Source organism: Hippoglossus stenolepis, chromosome 13 (assembly GCF_022539355.2).
Source record: "Hippoglossus stenolepis isolate QCI-W04-F060 chromosome 13, HSTE1.2, whole genome shotgun sequence".
Lineage (NCBI taxonomy): Eukaryota > Metazoa > Chordata > Actinopteri > Pleuronectiformes > Pleuronectidae > Hippoglossus > Hippoglossus stenolepis.
The window spans coordinates 8,152,105-8,169,933 of NC_061495.1; the positions used below are offsets into that span (position 1 = coordinate 8,152,105).

Here is a 17,829-nt window from a genome sequence, read left to right on the forward strand (position 1 = left end):
ATTTCCAGTCTGGGCTACTGTAAAAAACATGGCGGCCTCCGTAGAGAGGACCCGCTTCCGATGTAAATATAAAGTATTTAGATACAAAGGGCTCATTCTAGGGTAAAGAAAACAACAATTTGTACAATTTAGATGAAACACACCAATGAAAACATCACTAGGATTATTTTATATTCAATGTTTGCCAATAGATCCCTTTCACCTAAATCTTACACACTGATCTGCAATGCCTGATTACTATTGCTAAGCTCTGATTGGACCATTCCTGGTCAACTCTATGAGGAAGTTTAGCGAGCTGCACCAAACCACACAAACACATAGATATCAGGTCCTTTTTTTATCAAGTTCTATTAATTTTTCCCTTAGTAATTGGTGAAAATGTAAAAAAAAATGCCCTTTCTCGCAATGTTAAAGAAAGTTATTAAAACAGTTCCTGTATTTGCCTCTTTGTCCAGATCTGTGCCAACATTTAATTGGTTCTTTCTTGGCCTATGACCCATCCTTCCACAAGTTTTGTGGAAATCCCTTCAGTAGTTCTTGCATAATCCTGCTAACTAACAAATAAACCAATAAACAAGCCAAAGACGGGTAGAAACAACCTACTTGGAGGAGGTAACTAACATCAGTAGAATTGTGTTTTTTTTGAGGTGTAAAGACTTCAATTACCTTGGCGGATCCCAGGTTGTGCCTTTAAAACACAGAGGAGGAAACAGATAAACGACTTGTGGGATGGATATTTTCTGCAATGCAGAAGTTTAGACGAGAGACGTAAACAAAGAGATGTGTCACCCGCAGAGACGGCTCCTCCGATAGGTGGTAATGTGATAACTCATTTAAAAAGCCTCTCTCTCTTATTGTCTTTTGTTTTCTTTTGAAGGAAGATTAAAGAGTCTCTTGTGCTATTTGATATTTCAGCATGTCGGTGGTACTATTGAGCAGCATTGTGCAGGGTTCACGCGGTGGGCGCTGGGAATTCATTCAAATGCAGCTTATCAAAGTCCGTGAGGGGACTGAGCCAGCAGACTGCATCTGGAGGTGTTGTGGGAATAATGTTCTGCAACTAGCACACACTCGGTTTGTTTATTCATCAGTTTTTTTTGTTCCATATCTCTGCCTTCATTTCAATGCACCGCCAGCACAAGCCTGTGTCATCCGGCAAGTGGACTTTGTCATGTTTATGGTGATTGTCCTGATTTGAATCTCTACTCTTTCAGGTTTACACCAGATATGGGAAATGCTACACTTTTAATGGCAACAAAACCACATCCAGGAAAACCAAGCAGGGCGGAATGGGAAATGGTCTGGAGATCATGCTGGATATACAGCAGGATGAGTATCTGCCCATCTGGAGAGAGACAAGTAAGCCTCAAAACTATTTGTCCATTGTAATCCTATCCTACGCTACGGCAGAGATACCTCCACTGGGGTTTGAATGAAAAAATAACCTGCCTATATTTCTCTGGGACACGCACTGTAAATAATGCAGTTTTTGATTGCATCCCTGACACCTGAAAATTGTGATTTGTAAAAGGAAATTCCTGAACAAAATATACCACCGCAGACACTGCTTGTCACATAAAATTATTCCCTGCTGGCTTATTTTTCAAACCTGACTGAAATATGGTTCGCAGTTAACATCAAACTGAGTCCAGGCTGTCAGATGAGGCAGCAATCTGAAATTCCCTTGTACTCTCCCCTTTGCAACGCTCTGTGCTCTTGTTTCATCCCGAAGATGAGACGTCCCTGGAGGCCGGCATACGAGTTCAGATCCACAGTCAAGACGAGCCTCCCTACATCCACCAGCTGGGCTTCGGCGTCTCTCCGGGCTTCCAGACCTTTGTTTCATGTCAGGAGCAGAGGGTAGGTCTTCTTCATCAAATGCACACCTGCCTCCCCGTCTCCCTTCCCCCCACCAGCAGATTACTGCTCTTCCTGAAACCGTTCACCCCTGATGGTTGAGGCTGGGGTCTAATAAATCTCTGTGTGCTTAGCTGACCTACCTGCCCCAGCCCTGGGGGAACTGCCGCTCCACCAGCAAGGAGAAGTTCCCAGGATACGACACATACAGCATCAGCGCCTGTCGTTTGCTCTGCGAGACCAACGAGGTCCTGCGAGTCTGCAACTGCAGAATGGTGCACATGCCTGGTAAGATCATCCCCCACCTACTCTGAGCCCCAGAATATTTGAATTTGTGCACATGAATTACAAATGCACTCAATTTAGTATATAATCATGTAGTACTAGTATTAGTTGTATCCATGCTCTCAAATTATGTCTTGTTACTATAACAACTGGAAAAACAGGGAAGCACTAGAACGACACTCAGGAGAGAACATATCTCCACCCAGGCCGGAAAAAATCCGTCACACGATCCTGAGTTTGTCTCTAATTATGCATTCGTACCAAAATGTAATGTTTTCTTGTCAGGCCTGTGCCCCGTCCCTGTATCAAGTTCGATGGAAAACGGTTGAGTAATTATTGCGTAAACCTGCTAATAAAGAATAAAGAATGGCACCCAGAGAGTGCATATCTCCCCAAGGCCCAGCAGTCCCCTTATTAAAACCACATTTAAATTCACTACATCCAGATATATTTTATTTGGGGATCTGCACCAAATTCAAGATTCATGAATTATTCTCTGGAAAATCAACAAAAAATGTTAAAAAAAAAAGCACCCAATGTCACAACGTTTAATGATGTGAAAAAAATTGTGCATCCACTCAAACTGAATACAGGGTCATGGCCCGACCCTCCAAAGTTTGGAGTAGTTTTTACATCATCTTGCAAACAAACACACGCAGATGAAAACTTGGTGGATGTAATAATAAACGTAGGAACACAGATCCTGTGGCAACCTAAGGTCATGAAATAGCATTTTCACTGCGACAAATCTTATATTTGGAGATTTAACAAATTCTCCATCAGTCAGTGGTTTCCTGGTTTTCCCTGTTTTAACAGTGTGTGGTCTTGTGTGATTGAAAAAGCAGCAGGCTCACTATTTGCATGATATTACCCACTGAGCAGATCAAGTTGGCCCACTTGAAAAATTCCTACACAGATATAATTTGTGCTGCCACATGGCTGACCCCGATGCTTGATATCTGCAGTGGGATGTTCCTCAGCAGTGCTGCCAGCGACACATCAAACTCTAATCAAAATTAGTTAGGTTATTTTTTTTATTTTTTTGGGCTTATTTATCTCAGCTGTTTGTGAACTACTCTGTTGTGGTTTTCATGTGGCAGAAAGCAAATCAGAGTCTAATCTATGTTTAAATAATCAGGTTTGATTTCATCTTTAGGGAAATGGAAACATAAATTGGCCCAGTTTAGTATAAGGAATTAGTGACAGTATTTGATATTAAAATATAACTGCATGAATGGGTGAGTGGATTCCTCTTTCACTTTGAACACAGACTGAAATAAATGCAGAAAATTTGCTATAACATGAAAAACATAAAATGATTGAAGAAGTGACATATGTTTGAATATATATATTACTATATATATGTATATTACTGAAATATGATTCAACCATTTATTCAATCATGATAATTGGCATCGTAGAAAGCCAACACACGCGTCATTTTAATCCTGCAGTTGTCTCTGTTTAGCTTGTTGTAAAGTGAGTCTGGCAAACACAAAGTTAGATGTCTGGACACGGTGTGTCATCATGGCCAGAGTACATGAAGTCAGAGAGTTGAATCACTGAATTCACGCTGTTTGACTGACGTGTCTAACGAGTCGCCATGTTTAGAGACGTAGCGTTTGAAGTGAAGGCATGAAACCTACAATGAACGCATGACTCACTCCCATTTCCATATTTACACAGTGCACCGGACATTTGCGGCTCTATTTAGCACAGCTAGAAATAAGAAGATAAATGGAAAACACACTGTCAAATGTTTGATCGAAGGTAGTTTTGATATTGTTAAAACGATATAGTTTTAACAAAGGAAAATCTCTTTACAAGGCATGACCATATATATATATATATATATACACACAAGTGTGTGTGTGTGTGTGTGTGTGTGTGTGTGTGTGTGTGTGTGTGTGTGTGTGTGTGTGTATTTATAGGTGTGTGTGTATATTTTTATACTCATATTGTATACCATAACTGCCTATATGAGAGTCTTTATATGCATTTGTATACGTGCACAAGTACAGTTTACATCCTCGTTCAATCATCCTGCACCACTGCACTTTACCCAAATACATTTCTTCACTAAATATATTTCCATCTGAAGTGAAAGGTGTATCTAATGTACATAATCTCTGTATTTTTACTTTATTTTAATTTTCAATTGTCTTTTTTGTTCCCTTTTTTATTCTATTTTATACTTTCACGTGTTCTCTTGTCTACTTCATTCTGCTGCTGTAATTAGTTCATCTCCTGGGATGTGATCAGTGAAGTTTAACTTTACTTGACGTGACTTAACTTAATGTATCGTCTGATGTGTGTCACATTCGTGCAAACCCAGCCTCCCAACATTATACATCGGATCCAAGTCAGTAAGAAAATTTTTCAAACGTATGAGACCAGTTTAAAAAAAGGACAGTAAAGGGGGAACTTTGGAATGAATAGATAGTGAGGAATGTTCAAGGAGCAGAGGTGTTTATGGGGCGGCAGAACCACTTTACCTCCCAAGATGATGTATTACATCAGATAAGATATTTATTATATCAGATATATTAAACGCTGAAGCTTTTCCAGGCCATTTGCCCATTGTAGCTTTAGGAGAGGTCCTCGGTCATGTAGCCGGGCGCTCGCATTCGTTGACTGCAATTATCAGCAGTGAATACAATTTACTGTTGCATATTAAGTGCACTGAAATTCCTTCAGTGGGTTCCAGGGAGCAATTGCTTCTAAAACTCGCCCAGGGAGCACGAGGCCGAACCGAGAATTGAAAATCTTTTCACAGCCTCGATGTGACAACACAGTGTCAATTTAAAATCAAAAGACCAATGCCTTATACAATTTACAGTACAGATCTTCTTTCTCCTCTGTGGAGCGGTGTTAGATCGCTGCTACAGATTTGTGTTACTCAGATTTATACATTAATAACGTTTGTTTTTGAGGCGACAGCTCAAATGTTTGTAATTCGTTTCTCCGTTTCTGTATTGCACTCACTTACACCAGCAGCTGTTTACAGTCGACTCGACATGGCAGCAGATTCTCATTAACATGCATGAGCGTGAAACCACACAGTCGGCTGCTTCTCGTTTTTCAGCCTGTTTGACTTCTGTCGTTGTCTTTTCATAGCTTTGTTGTGTGTTTGTTTTCTTGCCATTTACAACAACTGAACCAAGTTATGTTGTTCTCAGGTCACAGTTACCTTCGCCAAGGAGGTTATGTTTTCACCCCTGTCCGTTTGCTGGCTGGTTTATTTTTTGTCAACAGGATTAGCATCCAATCAATCTAATTAAATTTGTATTGCCCATATTCACAAATCACAATGTGCCTCATAGGGTTTAATGTGGTGCTACATCCTCTACTACCAAAAACTACCCAAAAAATACCTTTTAACATTTCTGATTGATGGATTTATTTACTAATTTATTTATTTATTTAAGGATTATGCAAAATAACTTTCACATATATTTATATCATATTATATTATACAAACAAAGGGGCAGATCCAGGATTTTTTTATTAGGGTCTTCAACATTGCACGATTTTTGAAATTTTCACCAATTTCCCAGGTAATGATAAATATTTTATATTTAACTTTGTTGAAACTCTCCCGATAGACATCGATAGGGTCATCTGTAAAAAATAAGAAAAAAAGCTTATGTCTGTCGCCCTCGCAAGACTGTAATAATAAAACCTGTCTGTCACTAACTGACCTACCTGCCTGTGCAAGTGAGTCACGGAAAAGTCGGCTTCTAGCTGTTGTTAGTCAGGGCACATTCATTTGTTTTGGGGGTGTAGCTTTGAGGAGAGGACCAAGGGGAGGGGGTGGGTTTGTATTGGTTGCATATTTACGGAATAGCCTGCTCTTGCTAGCTTTTCCAGGGTTACCAACCCGAGCTTTAAGGGAACTGTTAGGCCTTGGCAGAGGTATGTGCTCTACTGGGTGCTATTCTTTTGTTTTTCTTTCATTCGTTATTACCTCCATCTTGAAGATGATGTTTTCAGAGACATGTTTATACACATGTTATTGTTTGTTAACTGGGTATCACATAATCAAAATTTACTAAAATGTAAGTTCAGACCAAGGAGCAAGCCGTCACAGTTGGAAGTGGGGTTCACCAGCATGTGGCTGATAATAAAATAATAAAACATTTGATGCTTTCGCACATAACTCCTGCACTCTGAGTCATAGAAGCAAAACTGTGTTTCCCCCGATTTTTCAGTTCCAGATAAATATTTTAGTGTTCCACCCTATTTCTATATTTGGATGACCACCCAAAAAAACACTATTAAGTTGTTCTTGCTCTTGATATGTAGACAGCATACACAGACACTCCACTGCTTCGGCCTCCACACTCAAAATATAAAATAAATATCTCTTCTTCTTTTTGTTCACTCAGTAATGTTTCACGATAATTTATTTAGCTTTAAAGCAATGCATTTTTACTTTTTAAGAAAATGTCTAAGCACAACAATTATAGAGAAAGACAAAATGAGTGTAAAAGTGCTGAAAGACTCATGAGATATTATTTCTCTGAGTATTAATTAACGTTTCTTAGTGACGGGGACGGAGTCGTCCACAAAACATTAACTCACGGACATTTCACACACAGACAAACACACCTCTGCCAATTAATAGTGCTTCTGATGAATACCTGCCATTAATGGTGAGTCCAATACGTGTGTCTGCAATAAAGTGACTCATTGATTGGTTTTTAAAGACTTTCTAAATATGCCTCGCGGGTGGAGCCACCATGCTCCATTTCTCAGTGCAATCAAGGACAGACGTCCAAGATGGTCCAGTCTCTCTGCATGGAAGTCGTCCTCTGCTTGTGTCTGCCTTCATTTGGAGATGAATGATAAGCTGCAGAATGTTGTTCACAGCCGCGGCTCCTCATCGCAGCAGACACGGGTCACTGATCATTTTGTTTCTGATTGATCAGACTCATTTTCTGTTCTCCCTCCCCAGGAACCGCAGATATCTGCCCGCCCAGTAAAATCTACTGTGTTGACAAAGCACTCGGTAAGAAACAATCTCCCTTCATTTCTTTTCTCATTACAATAGATAGGAAATGGAAACACAATCAGTAAAAATGATAAGGATTTTTTTTTTTCTGTCATACAAATACCTGCAGGTAGACGAGATATTTTGAAATGACTTTTCCTCAGTGTCATTTAGTCACTTTCATGCGTGATGGCTGTGCCGCCACTATTGTTGAACTGTTCATAATTAACCGACGCTCCATCGCTGCAGATCTGCTCCCCCCCCCCCTCCACCCTCAGCCCTTTGACTCCAGCCTCACTCCGCTCCACCTCATCCTGAATGAACCAAGGGGCCTTAGTTTCAAAGGCATTACAGTCGCAGTAAAAAGGGACATTTTTATGGGGATGGCAGACATATAAGTACAATTATTATCTCCCAGCCAAATAAGCCAGAAATTTAATTATGCCGCTCTTTGCTGAATTCAGACCCCATTTAGAATATGGCTGAGTGAAATCTTAGATATATCTTACAAGAAAGAGTGGCTCGCATTCATGTGGGTCACATTACTGAATCAAATAATGTGGATAAATTCCCCCTCAATGAAAGGTAATAGATTAAAATATCATTTATATATTTATATTCTTCTTACATCAGACTGAGCACGAATAGGTGTCATCGTGCTCATGCGTACAAATAATCTTATGGTTCGAGTTATAAAAAACATAAATCATCAAATTATAATTACTTCCTTACACTGCCTGTTTGTTGTTTGGGCTGAATGCATTGAGAATTTGAAAAGAGAGATATAAAGAAAAATCTATTTACACTCCTGTGTACATAGTGTTGCTTTAGAATAAGGATTATGAATGAATTTCCTACTGTGTAAGCAGTTCATGTCTGCATGGTAATTGGTTGAAAGCTAAGTTTGCCGAGCCCTCACCATCACTTTACTACACTTCATTGTTTATTCTCGGAGCAAATGCTGTAATTAAATTACTGTTACTACATTTACTGCCCAATAAAGACTGACATTACCTGACATTTTGTGAAACATATTGTCCATGAAATGATTTTGTAAACTAATTCATTCTTTATGAACTATAATTAATTTGTTACATCACAATTATCAATACACTTCACTGCTACTCATTTCCTGGCCATGGAATTACATTTAAAGTGCTGTCGAGTGTAGGATTTAAGTGGATCTATTGGCAGAAGTGGAAAATAATACTCATGATTACTATGTTATTTGTGTGTAATCACCCACCATTAAGAATGATTGTGCTTTTGTTACCTTAGAATGAGCTCCTCTCTACATAAGCACCAAGTCCACTATGTTGCACTGTCTTCTTTCAACACTAGAATAATGTACAAACCCAGCATTGGCTCTATAGAGGCCGTTTGGCTTTTCTGTGTTACCTGAATAACCCCTGAAGATTCTCCAGCATCCCTCTAACGTCCTTCGGGGGCCATACAAAATAATTGAACGCATATATTGTACTAATCGCTCTGATGCAATGGCTGCAAGCTCCTGAAAACTCTCACCAAATGCCTGAAGGAGTTTTGCAAACTCACAAGCATATTCTATTACTCTTTCAGAGTAAGAAAATACACAGTGGTGCTACCATTACAGTGGCACCTCTCTTCAATATACAATTCAGCAGTGATGCCAGACACAAAAAATGACTAGTTGTGTTTTCTAAGTTGTTTTTCCTGCAGCATTATTCAGTGTTTTCTTCTCAATATCTTGAAAAAGAATCCTGCAACGTTCTTTGAGCCAACTGGATCTGTCACTTGTTAGTTGCAATCTGCAACCTCACCACAAGATGTCATTAGATCCTATACACTGAATCTTTATTGATGCTGAGGGCGGACACAAAATATTCTCTATCTGCTTCTCTTACTGAACATAGCCTCCTCATTTTATCCTTCATAAAAAAGAACAATACAAACTGTACTGTACGTATTTGTACTCTAACATTATATATACCCTACGTACTGTTGTCATGGTAACTCTTAGTCTAATTTACTTCATGCATATATTTAGTTAGTGGATTAAGCTGTTGACCGGCTTGGCCTCATGTTAAAAATCACACCTACAACCAATTAGAAACATTTGCACAGAAATATTGTTTGTGATCAGGGTATGAACTATATTAACTTTAAAGCTATATTTTATAAATATATATAAACTTTACAATGGTTCAAATGATAGTGTGATTTGAAAAAAGTATAATATAGAGACAAACAGATAATTATCACCTGACCGCACTGACCCACTGCTTCAGATGTAAGCATCTTTTAGCCAACTGTTTTGGTTTAATAGATGACAACATAATTATTTCGGTTCAAGCTTCTCTGCTGCAAGAACCAAACGCCACATTGACAAAGTTAGCAACTACTCGATTCTTTTTTTTCCTGAAAAGGGGGTGGAGACCAAAACAGAGCTCAAAAGACGAATAGCTGATCAGAAACATGACTCCAAATGAATGCTGATGCTGCTCAGTATCTGCGGGATGAGTAAACAGACGACCATTTACTAACAACCATAAAAACTGAGATAACATGTACAGAGTTTACAGCTTGTTCTGCTGCCCCCAGGGAGCTATAAACCTTCCCCACTCCTGTCAGACACTCATTCTCCACATATTTTTCTTCGTTGAAGATGGTTGTTTTTTTCTATAGACTCTGTAGTAGGTTTCTCGTGACTACAACATATCAGCACTGAAACTGACCCATTTAATATCTGTAAAATCACTTTTTCCATTGTGCTGCAGCACAGCAACAGAAGAACACCGGGGAAAGCTGTCCATGCGAGACGCCCTGTAATCTCACCCGCTACGGTAAAGAGCTCTCCATGGTTAAAATCCCCAGCAAGGGCTCGGCTCGCTATCTCTCCAGGAAATACGACAAGACGGAGGACTACATCAGGTACGACAGGGAACCGCCAACACGACTAAACTCACTTATGAGCAGTGGTGTTCAATAAAAAGGCTCATAAACTATGACCTCCAGTCTGTGATCGCAAACAAACAACCATAAATATAAACAACAATCAATCACACAAGCATCAAGCGTTTATATTTAGTTCGGTAATAGGAAGCTGATTGTCAGACACCAGAATATACGGTTTAATTTTTTTCATTTAATCTTAAAATGGTAAATACAGATTTTCCTTCAAAACTGTGTGTTTGTGCATTTTACATAAAATGGGGATGATGAATAAATAAAATCCAACACAACGATAACATAATTTTCACTGAATGATTCCTAATCTTTTAGGTGACCCTGCTACCTTCCTAGTTCCAATATCACAGAAAAAGAATTATATTTAAAAAAAGTCATCGTCTCATATCCCAATTGTTGAATGAATACTAAAATGGTCCAAAGAGGATGCACCTTTTCAATTTTGTACACCGCTGTAAACCAAAATACTCTCCTGACACAATATAATAATAATAGTTAGATTTGCAGATTTAGGAATAAAGTGTAGTGTCCTCCGTAAGGACAAACCACTACTAAGGTAACATAACACGATCATCAAAATGTTTAGCGTGTAAGTTTATTCTTGACCTTTAAAGTAGTAGGATGTTATAATCGTAACACTATGTCTGCTCACTTTATTTTGTGGGGCTTATTCAGCATCTGCCCTCGACTCTGCACTAGCAAGTGAACACCAGCTGATGACGGCTATGAAATGCAGCTAAGATTATATTAATTTGGTTCTAAGGTGTAATGAACATCATAACTCCCCCCACTTGCAGGGCTTTAACTTTTTATCCGTTCTTCAATACATCTTACGAAGCGTTTGCTCATATTTTGGTTCAATGAATTCAGTGCACTAACAATGTGCTTATACTCTAATTCCTGTCTGCGCCTAAACATCGGGGGTACGTGCTATAACGCAAAGACTCCTAAACCAAAGAGCTGATGATGCTTTCACACTTAATATTGCCAGACTTTCTAAATCCAAAGAGATCAGAGTCGGGGGAAGTGACGGAGCACGCTGTCAGTGCTTCTTTCTGCTCGTCTCAGTTTAAACCCTGAAACACCTCATTATCTCACGGTCGCTGGTTGGGTCTGTGCAAAGCGCTGTCGGCCTGACAATCCCATCATTGCAATTTACAGCGAGCATAAAGATGACTTGGTGTGGTATTTCTTTTTCCCAAAAAAATGTGTTAGATTTGTAGAAAATGATAAAAATCACCATGTTTTTTTTTGTTTTCTGCTCCATTCACTCTCCACTTGTTTTTTCCAGAGACAACTTCCTGGTCTTGGACATCTTCTTTGAAGCGCTGAACTATGAAACAATTGAGCAGAAGAAAGCCTACGATGTTGCAGGTTTATTAGGTAAGATTCCTGTTTGACAGTTTCCTGAATATCAGGTAGACTCGCTGGTGCAGAAAGGTGTTGTTATTATAGGAGCGGCACTCACTTTCCGTCGCAATTAGCAGGCAAACAATGTGTCCATTGTGCTTTTCCTTAAGTAGTCTTTCTTTCCAGGTGACATCGGGGGACAGATGGGCTTATTCATCGGCGCCAGCATCCTGACAATCTTAGAAATCCTGGATTATATATATGAGGTACTGTCCCCACACGACAGCCGGTCACAATATGAATTCAGACCCACAGTCGCTGATGATTAATAATAATTAGCAGCTATTGTCCTGCACAGTCGCTATTTACAAAACACATTAGTGCTCCATCATTTATTCAAGTTTTCCTCAATATCGACTTTGTTTGTTTTTTTTGTAAATGTTAATCGCTGAGCGTGTTTGTGTGCGTGTCAGTGTTCTCTCCAGATGTAATCCTCAGAATGTTACCACTTATTATACATGTGAGAAGTTTCATTTGATTTCCAGGCAGGAGAAGCTAATATCCACTCACTCAGGTGTATGTTGAGGACACATGCCACTAACTCCTGCCTCAGCTGATTCCTCTTAAAGCCTGCTGCCTGCTGACTGCCTCACATGTATGAATAAAGCCCAGTCAGAGGTGGTGGTGGTGGTGGGGGGGGGTTGACTTTAATGCAGACTTCATAGTGAATAAACTCCTAACTCTGCTGCGTCCCTTATCTCCCTCCCTCGTCTCTGCTCTTCCTCCAGGGGATCAAGCAGCGGCTACGGCGTCTGCTGCGGCCGCCGAAAGAGGAGAAGAAGAGCAAGCCGCAGACCAGCACTGTAGCAACAGTGGGCCTGGAGGAAATGAAAGCAAAGGTGCAGCACGTGCATATTGTACCACGACAAATGATTGCTTTGTTTTCATGCCTCAACTTTCCCTGCGTCACTGTAGCTGCTGTGGCTGCATTAAAAAATGATGAGGAGAAAAAAAATCCGGTGAAAAGCTAATTAATGTTTTTCCACTCCTGAAATAATGAAGAGTGTAATGCTCCTAATTAATCTCCCCTGGAGCTCGCAGTTGTCTTACACAACTTTATCTCCGATGCTTATTTCGTATTATTAGATTTCATGTCTCACATCTAACCACAGCTCCATAGAACAAAACAGGGTTTTTCATTTTTAATCAAGTCCGCCAGAGGCACTAAAAAGGCAATCTGTTTATTACCATTCAATTATTACAGTCCTGATTCAGTTAAGCTTTAAGACTTTGGCTCAGATCAAATTTCACTGTTCAGTTTAGTAGTCGCCACACAATTAGCTCAGAATACGAGCAGAGAAAAACCCAGTATCATTTCAAAAATGTGTTAGCAATGAAAATGAAAATGACAAATTAATTCTGTTAAGATTCAGATAGGACAGAATTACCCTCTCTGTTAATGTAAAATACACAGTAATATATCTGTGTGTGTGTGTGTGTGTGTGTGTGTGTGTGTGTGTGTGTGTGTGTGTGTGTGTGTGTGTGTGTGTGTGTGTGTGTGTGTGTGTGTGTGTGTGTGTGTGTGCGTGCATATAACCCTATAACCCATGGAGAGAGAGAATAGAAGTCTACGTCCCAAAATGTTGAGATATGGTTATTTTAAAACACAAAAAGATTTCTTCTCTAAAAGTCGACTGTCTACCTCCCTCCAGCAGGAACCTCATGACGTGACTCGGACTCACCCAGAGGGGGCGTACGCCAACACGATTCTCCCCAATCACCACCTCCCTCACCACCATCACACTGGGCACCACGGCGTGTTTGAGGACTTCGCTTGCTAGAGCCCAACCATCGTTTCCAGTCCTGGTGACAACAAAAGATATGAGCTGCCTGTGAGATTCATCACAGAGCCTCGGCGTCTTCGCCATTCCTTTGCTGTCACCAGTGAAGAGCTACAGCCAAAGTCAGACAGCCGAGCTGTGCTGCTAACAAACCACTTGTATGTGCAGTATGTAGGCACAAAATGGACACAGCTTTTTTCTGTCCTCTCTTTCTTTCTCTCCTTCTCTCTCCCTCCCCCTCTCTGGATGGGACCCCTCTCAGCGTTGTCCTGCTTCACGTAAGAAGTCCAGGCGATTTGTGATTTGAGGACCAGTTTTCGGTACATGATCACTTCAAGGGAACAAGCGGAGGACTGCATGTCACCTTGATCCAGTTTATAATCCAAAAAAAAAAGGGAAATATGATTTATTTATTCAGCTAACGTCTCTTTTTTTTCTGTCTGAATCCCTCCGCCATCTCTTCTTAAACTATTCCTCCTCTTTCTTGGATTAGAAAACACACTGTATCATACCAATTCATCTCACATTATAAATTATGTAATTATTTAAAGAGAAACTATTATCTATATGTTCTATATTGTATACGAGATGAGAATACTTGAGTAAGCAAATCTTCTTCGTGTTAAATCCATCAAAAAGTACGAGGGGGGGGATAGAACGTGCTAGAAGCATCTTTCCACATGATACACTTTGTCTGGTTGTGGTTGAGGTGTTAGACAGTAGCACTGTACTTGTACATAAAGTCCAACTTTAAAATGAGAAAGTTCTAAAAGTTCTGTTTGAATCGTTGTTGTTTATATTCAGTTGATATATGACTTAGGTAAGTTTAATTTTAGTCATTTATGCATTTTAGGGAAAAGACTTTTGTACGACAATAGGAATCACGATTGTAGCAATTTCTGTACACTTAAATTCTGCAGATATGTCAGACTGCCACGCATCAGTAAGTTTGCCTGGGTGACAAAAAAAAACAAAACTGTACGGATCATGTCTATTATTCACCTTCTGTTTATGTGTTACCTGAACATTTTAACATACAAGTCGGCTGCATATGGACGAGGAACGGGTGATAGTTTCCATTATAACTTATTCCAATCATTTCTCACTTTTGCTAGCATCATAACTTTAGGCTGACTGAAGCAATAAGAAATATATTTTTTTGCCAAGTCATCTTCCTCAGCCGTGGGCCAGAACCACTGTAAAAGCGTAGCAGCCATTTACAGTGTCGACCTGGCATCTGTGTGTGTTTGTCTGCATGTGCACTTTAACATTTTGCACACAAGACTGAGCACATTGGACCGACGCCGCTCGGCCGAGCTGAGCCATGAAAGGAGGCGGTTGTAGAATCAGAATAGTTAGAAAGGAAGCTCGGAGAGTTTTATTGCAGCCGAACAGTTTCTATCTTCTATAATAAATCTAGTTCCACGGCCGCAGAGAGGAGTGTTGTGCAAACAGTAAACTCTGGAGGCTGAAATATTCTTATTGGTTTACTTAAGGCTAAAAGGGCGAGACAAGGACGCCACGAATTTTAAGAGCACAAGGTTCACAAAGTGTGAATAAAAAAAGAAACCTTGCATTTATTCAGTCATTATAATAGTTGTTATCATGATGGAAGGTCGGCTTGTTCTCAAGCAGCTGTTTTCCACCGCATGAAGTGAACACCCTCTCACAATGAGCATCAGGTCACCAGGTCTTTTAAGAACTTGTGATGATTTGGTTCAGGGTTTGAGTGGATTTTCACTTTTAAAAGGCAACAATAACAACTATACTATTGTAATCTATGTGTAAATGGCTGTGAGGAAGACAACAATGAAAGAAGTGATGAAGAAAGTAAGACAACGACCAGCACAAGCCCGTTTTTCTGTTGTCCTGCTTCATATAGATGCAGTAGTGAAATGAAAGTTGCTGTTGTTGCGGTTGTTGTTGTGATGTGACAAAACATCTGATTGATCATTTATAATCATCAGCTCAGCAAAACCTAAAGCCAGAGGTAAACACTTCCAGTTTATTTGTGCGTTTGCAGCAACTAGAAGCATTTGTGTGAGCGTAATTCTTCACATACTTGCTGTGCATTCCACTAGAGGGCACACCACATAACTTAGACCCATAGACTGTATATAAAGATGGAGCATCAGTGTGATAAGATCTACCTTAAAATGACATAAACATATTTATTTGGCAAGTAATTTGACTTTTTACTTTGGTCCATGTCCCACCCATTAACATGGAGGAGGCGGGATTTATGACCTATACTGCAGCCAGCCACCAGGTGGTGATTGAGATGTTTTGGCTTCACTTTTTGGGAGCAGTTTCGTCGTCCATCTTTATTTACAGTCTATGCTAAGACCCTGAACTTTAGGATTTGATCACATACTGCCCCTACTCTGCCCCTACTGGTCATGTGTGTAACAGTTGCAGAATTCGCAAGGCAGCCATGATGCACACTCAGAGTTAGACCAAGTATATCTCTGTCCTAAAAGTAAATTACTTCAGCACGATTGTTAAAATTTGTTTCAGGAACTATTCCCCAAAAAGCGACGAGTAAAAGTGGAAGTAACAATTAGCTAGCACCGAAGTTCTAAGCCTAGCTGGTCTTAGTAGCTAAACTAGCCTGTCAACAAGTCAAAGTTTTGTAAGTTTATCTTTGTTGAGTTCCTCTCCACTCAGAACCATGTGAAAAATGTTCAGTTCGATGATCTCTGACCTGCAAAATGTGAAAAATGTTGCTCTGAGTGTAATTTCTGTTGTTTCACCATTCATTTATATATTTGACAATGTTTGGAAAACTGCTGACTCAGCTGTCACATAGGACTGCATGTGCTAAATGACAAGAGGGATGTTTTTTCCTCGGTTGAGACCTTCATACGTAGCATGCAGGCAGCTAATTTGCTAAAGTGCAGCAGTTTGTGTGAAAACCGACGTCAGCTGCTTGTTTTGGTTCAAAGAAGTGAGCGAAAAGCGACAAACTACATTTTAACCTTAGCGAACTGATGGTAGCAGACAATCCACTCTTAGCAAATTCATAAAATGCTTCATGTCACAGGATATCATGTTGACTAAGATAATATAAATAAGTTTCTGTTAATTGGACTGTTGATTTCTGTTTCCACAATATCGCCATAGATCACATTTGCTCACAGTGAGATTCCAGACTCCTCCATCTGTCAAATCCCTTCCTCCCATCAAGTAATCATGGGCTATACATGGCTGTTTAATATTCATAATCATGTGTCACTTTGACATTTTCAAAAGGTTCCCAATCACAGTCCCTGATGGCACGCTGTACAGGCTATGCATAACAATCTTCTCCTCTGTCATCAATAATTGTAGCTATCCTCAGACAAGTCGCACGGGGGCTGGTGTGTTGAGATGAATACGAGGCTGAATTATCACTGTAGAGTCGTGTTTGAATGGTTCGGCCGGGAGCCGGTGGAAAAGGGATTTTATTTTTTTTACCCTCACGAGGCTGTGTTTATGTGCACTGTAAAACACGGCCGGGAGTTATTCTGTATCCGAAAGCATGGAAAATCACAGATAAGTCGATTGGAGGGAGTTGGTGCTACAACGGCAGTGTGTGTGTGTGTGAGGTGCCACAGGAGCGAGCGGCTCTGTAGCAGACGGGACAACATCCCTGCTTGATAACATGTAGCTCACATTCCTGAGATTCCTCCAGCCTCTGCTCTATTTCCATTCTCGCTCAGCTCCTTAAGGCCGCCCTTTATACGGCTCTGTGACATTCAGCCTGTGCTCGCTTATTGCATTATCCATAGAAATCAATTTACTGCAACCAGCCACAGATTATATGTTTTGAATATCTCGTTATTTTGTCCTGTATTTTGGGGGGTTCCAGCTGAATATGTTTTAGCCGAGCCCTGAGGGGTCATCTGAGAAGAGAAAAATATAAAGTGCAGGGTGATGCAAGCGGTTGTCAGGAATTTATAATTTCATCCCATATCTGACAGAAATGGAAATGGACCATCACTGCAGTAACAAGGAAAGCTTACATTTTGTACAGAAGTTGTGATCTTGTGATTATTCCCTCTGTTAGGACACGTTTTATAAATGTTACATATGGTAAATACGATGACTATTAAAGTTTAGATAAAAACCACTGCTTCCTAAATCAGAGCCTAGTTCACTGTGTAACTCCATGTTGTCTTATTATTTATTTATTTACTTTAGAACACGTTTTCACACATTTTAAGCTACTTCCACCTGTAATTTTGTGATATTAAAAAAGGATTTAAAAGATTTCAAGGGGATTGAAAGGGGAGTTTAGGGGCAACTCATAGAGGGTATTTCAAAATAAGTGATTTATTAACCTCTTCTTTCTCTCTGTAGAAAATTTTTAATACCCTCCAGGTAAACCCAAATTTTGAAAACAAATCTCTACATTTTCTAGTCCCAGTTTCTTGAGCACTTGAAACGCCTGTGTCGCCGTGTGGGAGGAGAAAGTCCTGGGATCGAACGTAAAACGAAGTACAAAATAATGACTCACAATTAACTCCCGGCTGCTCTGTAGTTATGTGGTTTTACTGCATGCCTCGGGGTAGTGCA

The 17,829-nt window shown here is 40.0% G+C and overlaps 1 protein-coding gene across 2 annotated transcripts in view; it reads left to right on the top strand.

Annotated features, from left to right (window-relative positions):
* asic4a (acid-sensing (proton-gated) ion channel family member 4a) overlaps nucleotides 1-15,464 on the top strand; it is a 79,602-nt gene extending 64,138 nt beyond the window's left edge. The window contains exons 2-10 of one of the 2 annotated variants that reach the window (XM_035174805.2): nucleotides 1,215-1,359; nucleotides 1,733-1,860; nucleotides 1,992-2,145; nucleotides 7,100-7,153; nucleotides 9,892-10,045; nucleotides 11,373-11,464; nucleotides 11,618-11,697; nucleotides 12,220-12,330; nucleotides 13,147-15,464. In XM_035174805.2, coding sequence (XP_035030696.1) covers nucleotides 1,215-1,359; nucleotides 1,733-1,860; nucleotides 1,992-2,145; nucleotides 7,100-7,153; nucleotides 9,892-10,045; nucleotides 11,373-11,464; nucleotides 11,618-11,697; nucleotides 12,220-12,330; nucleotides 13,147-13,272 — 1,044 coding nt within the window. In that variant the 3' untranslated portion in view covers nucleotides 13,273-15,464. Of the gene's footprint in view, nucleotides 1-1,214; nucleotides 1,360-1,732; nucleotides 1,861-1,991; nucleotides 2,146-7,099; nucleotides 7,154-9,891; nucleotides 10,046-11,372; nucleotides 11,465-11,617; nucleotides 11,698-12,219; nucleotides 12,331-13,143 lie in introns of both variants that reach the window. The other variant, XM_035174804.2, reaches the window with a different exon arrangement.
* Nucleotides 15,465-17,829: the final 2,365 nt, after the last annotated feature.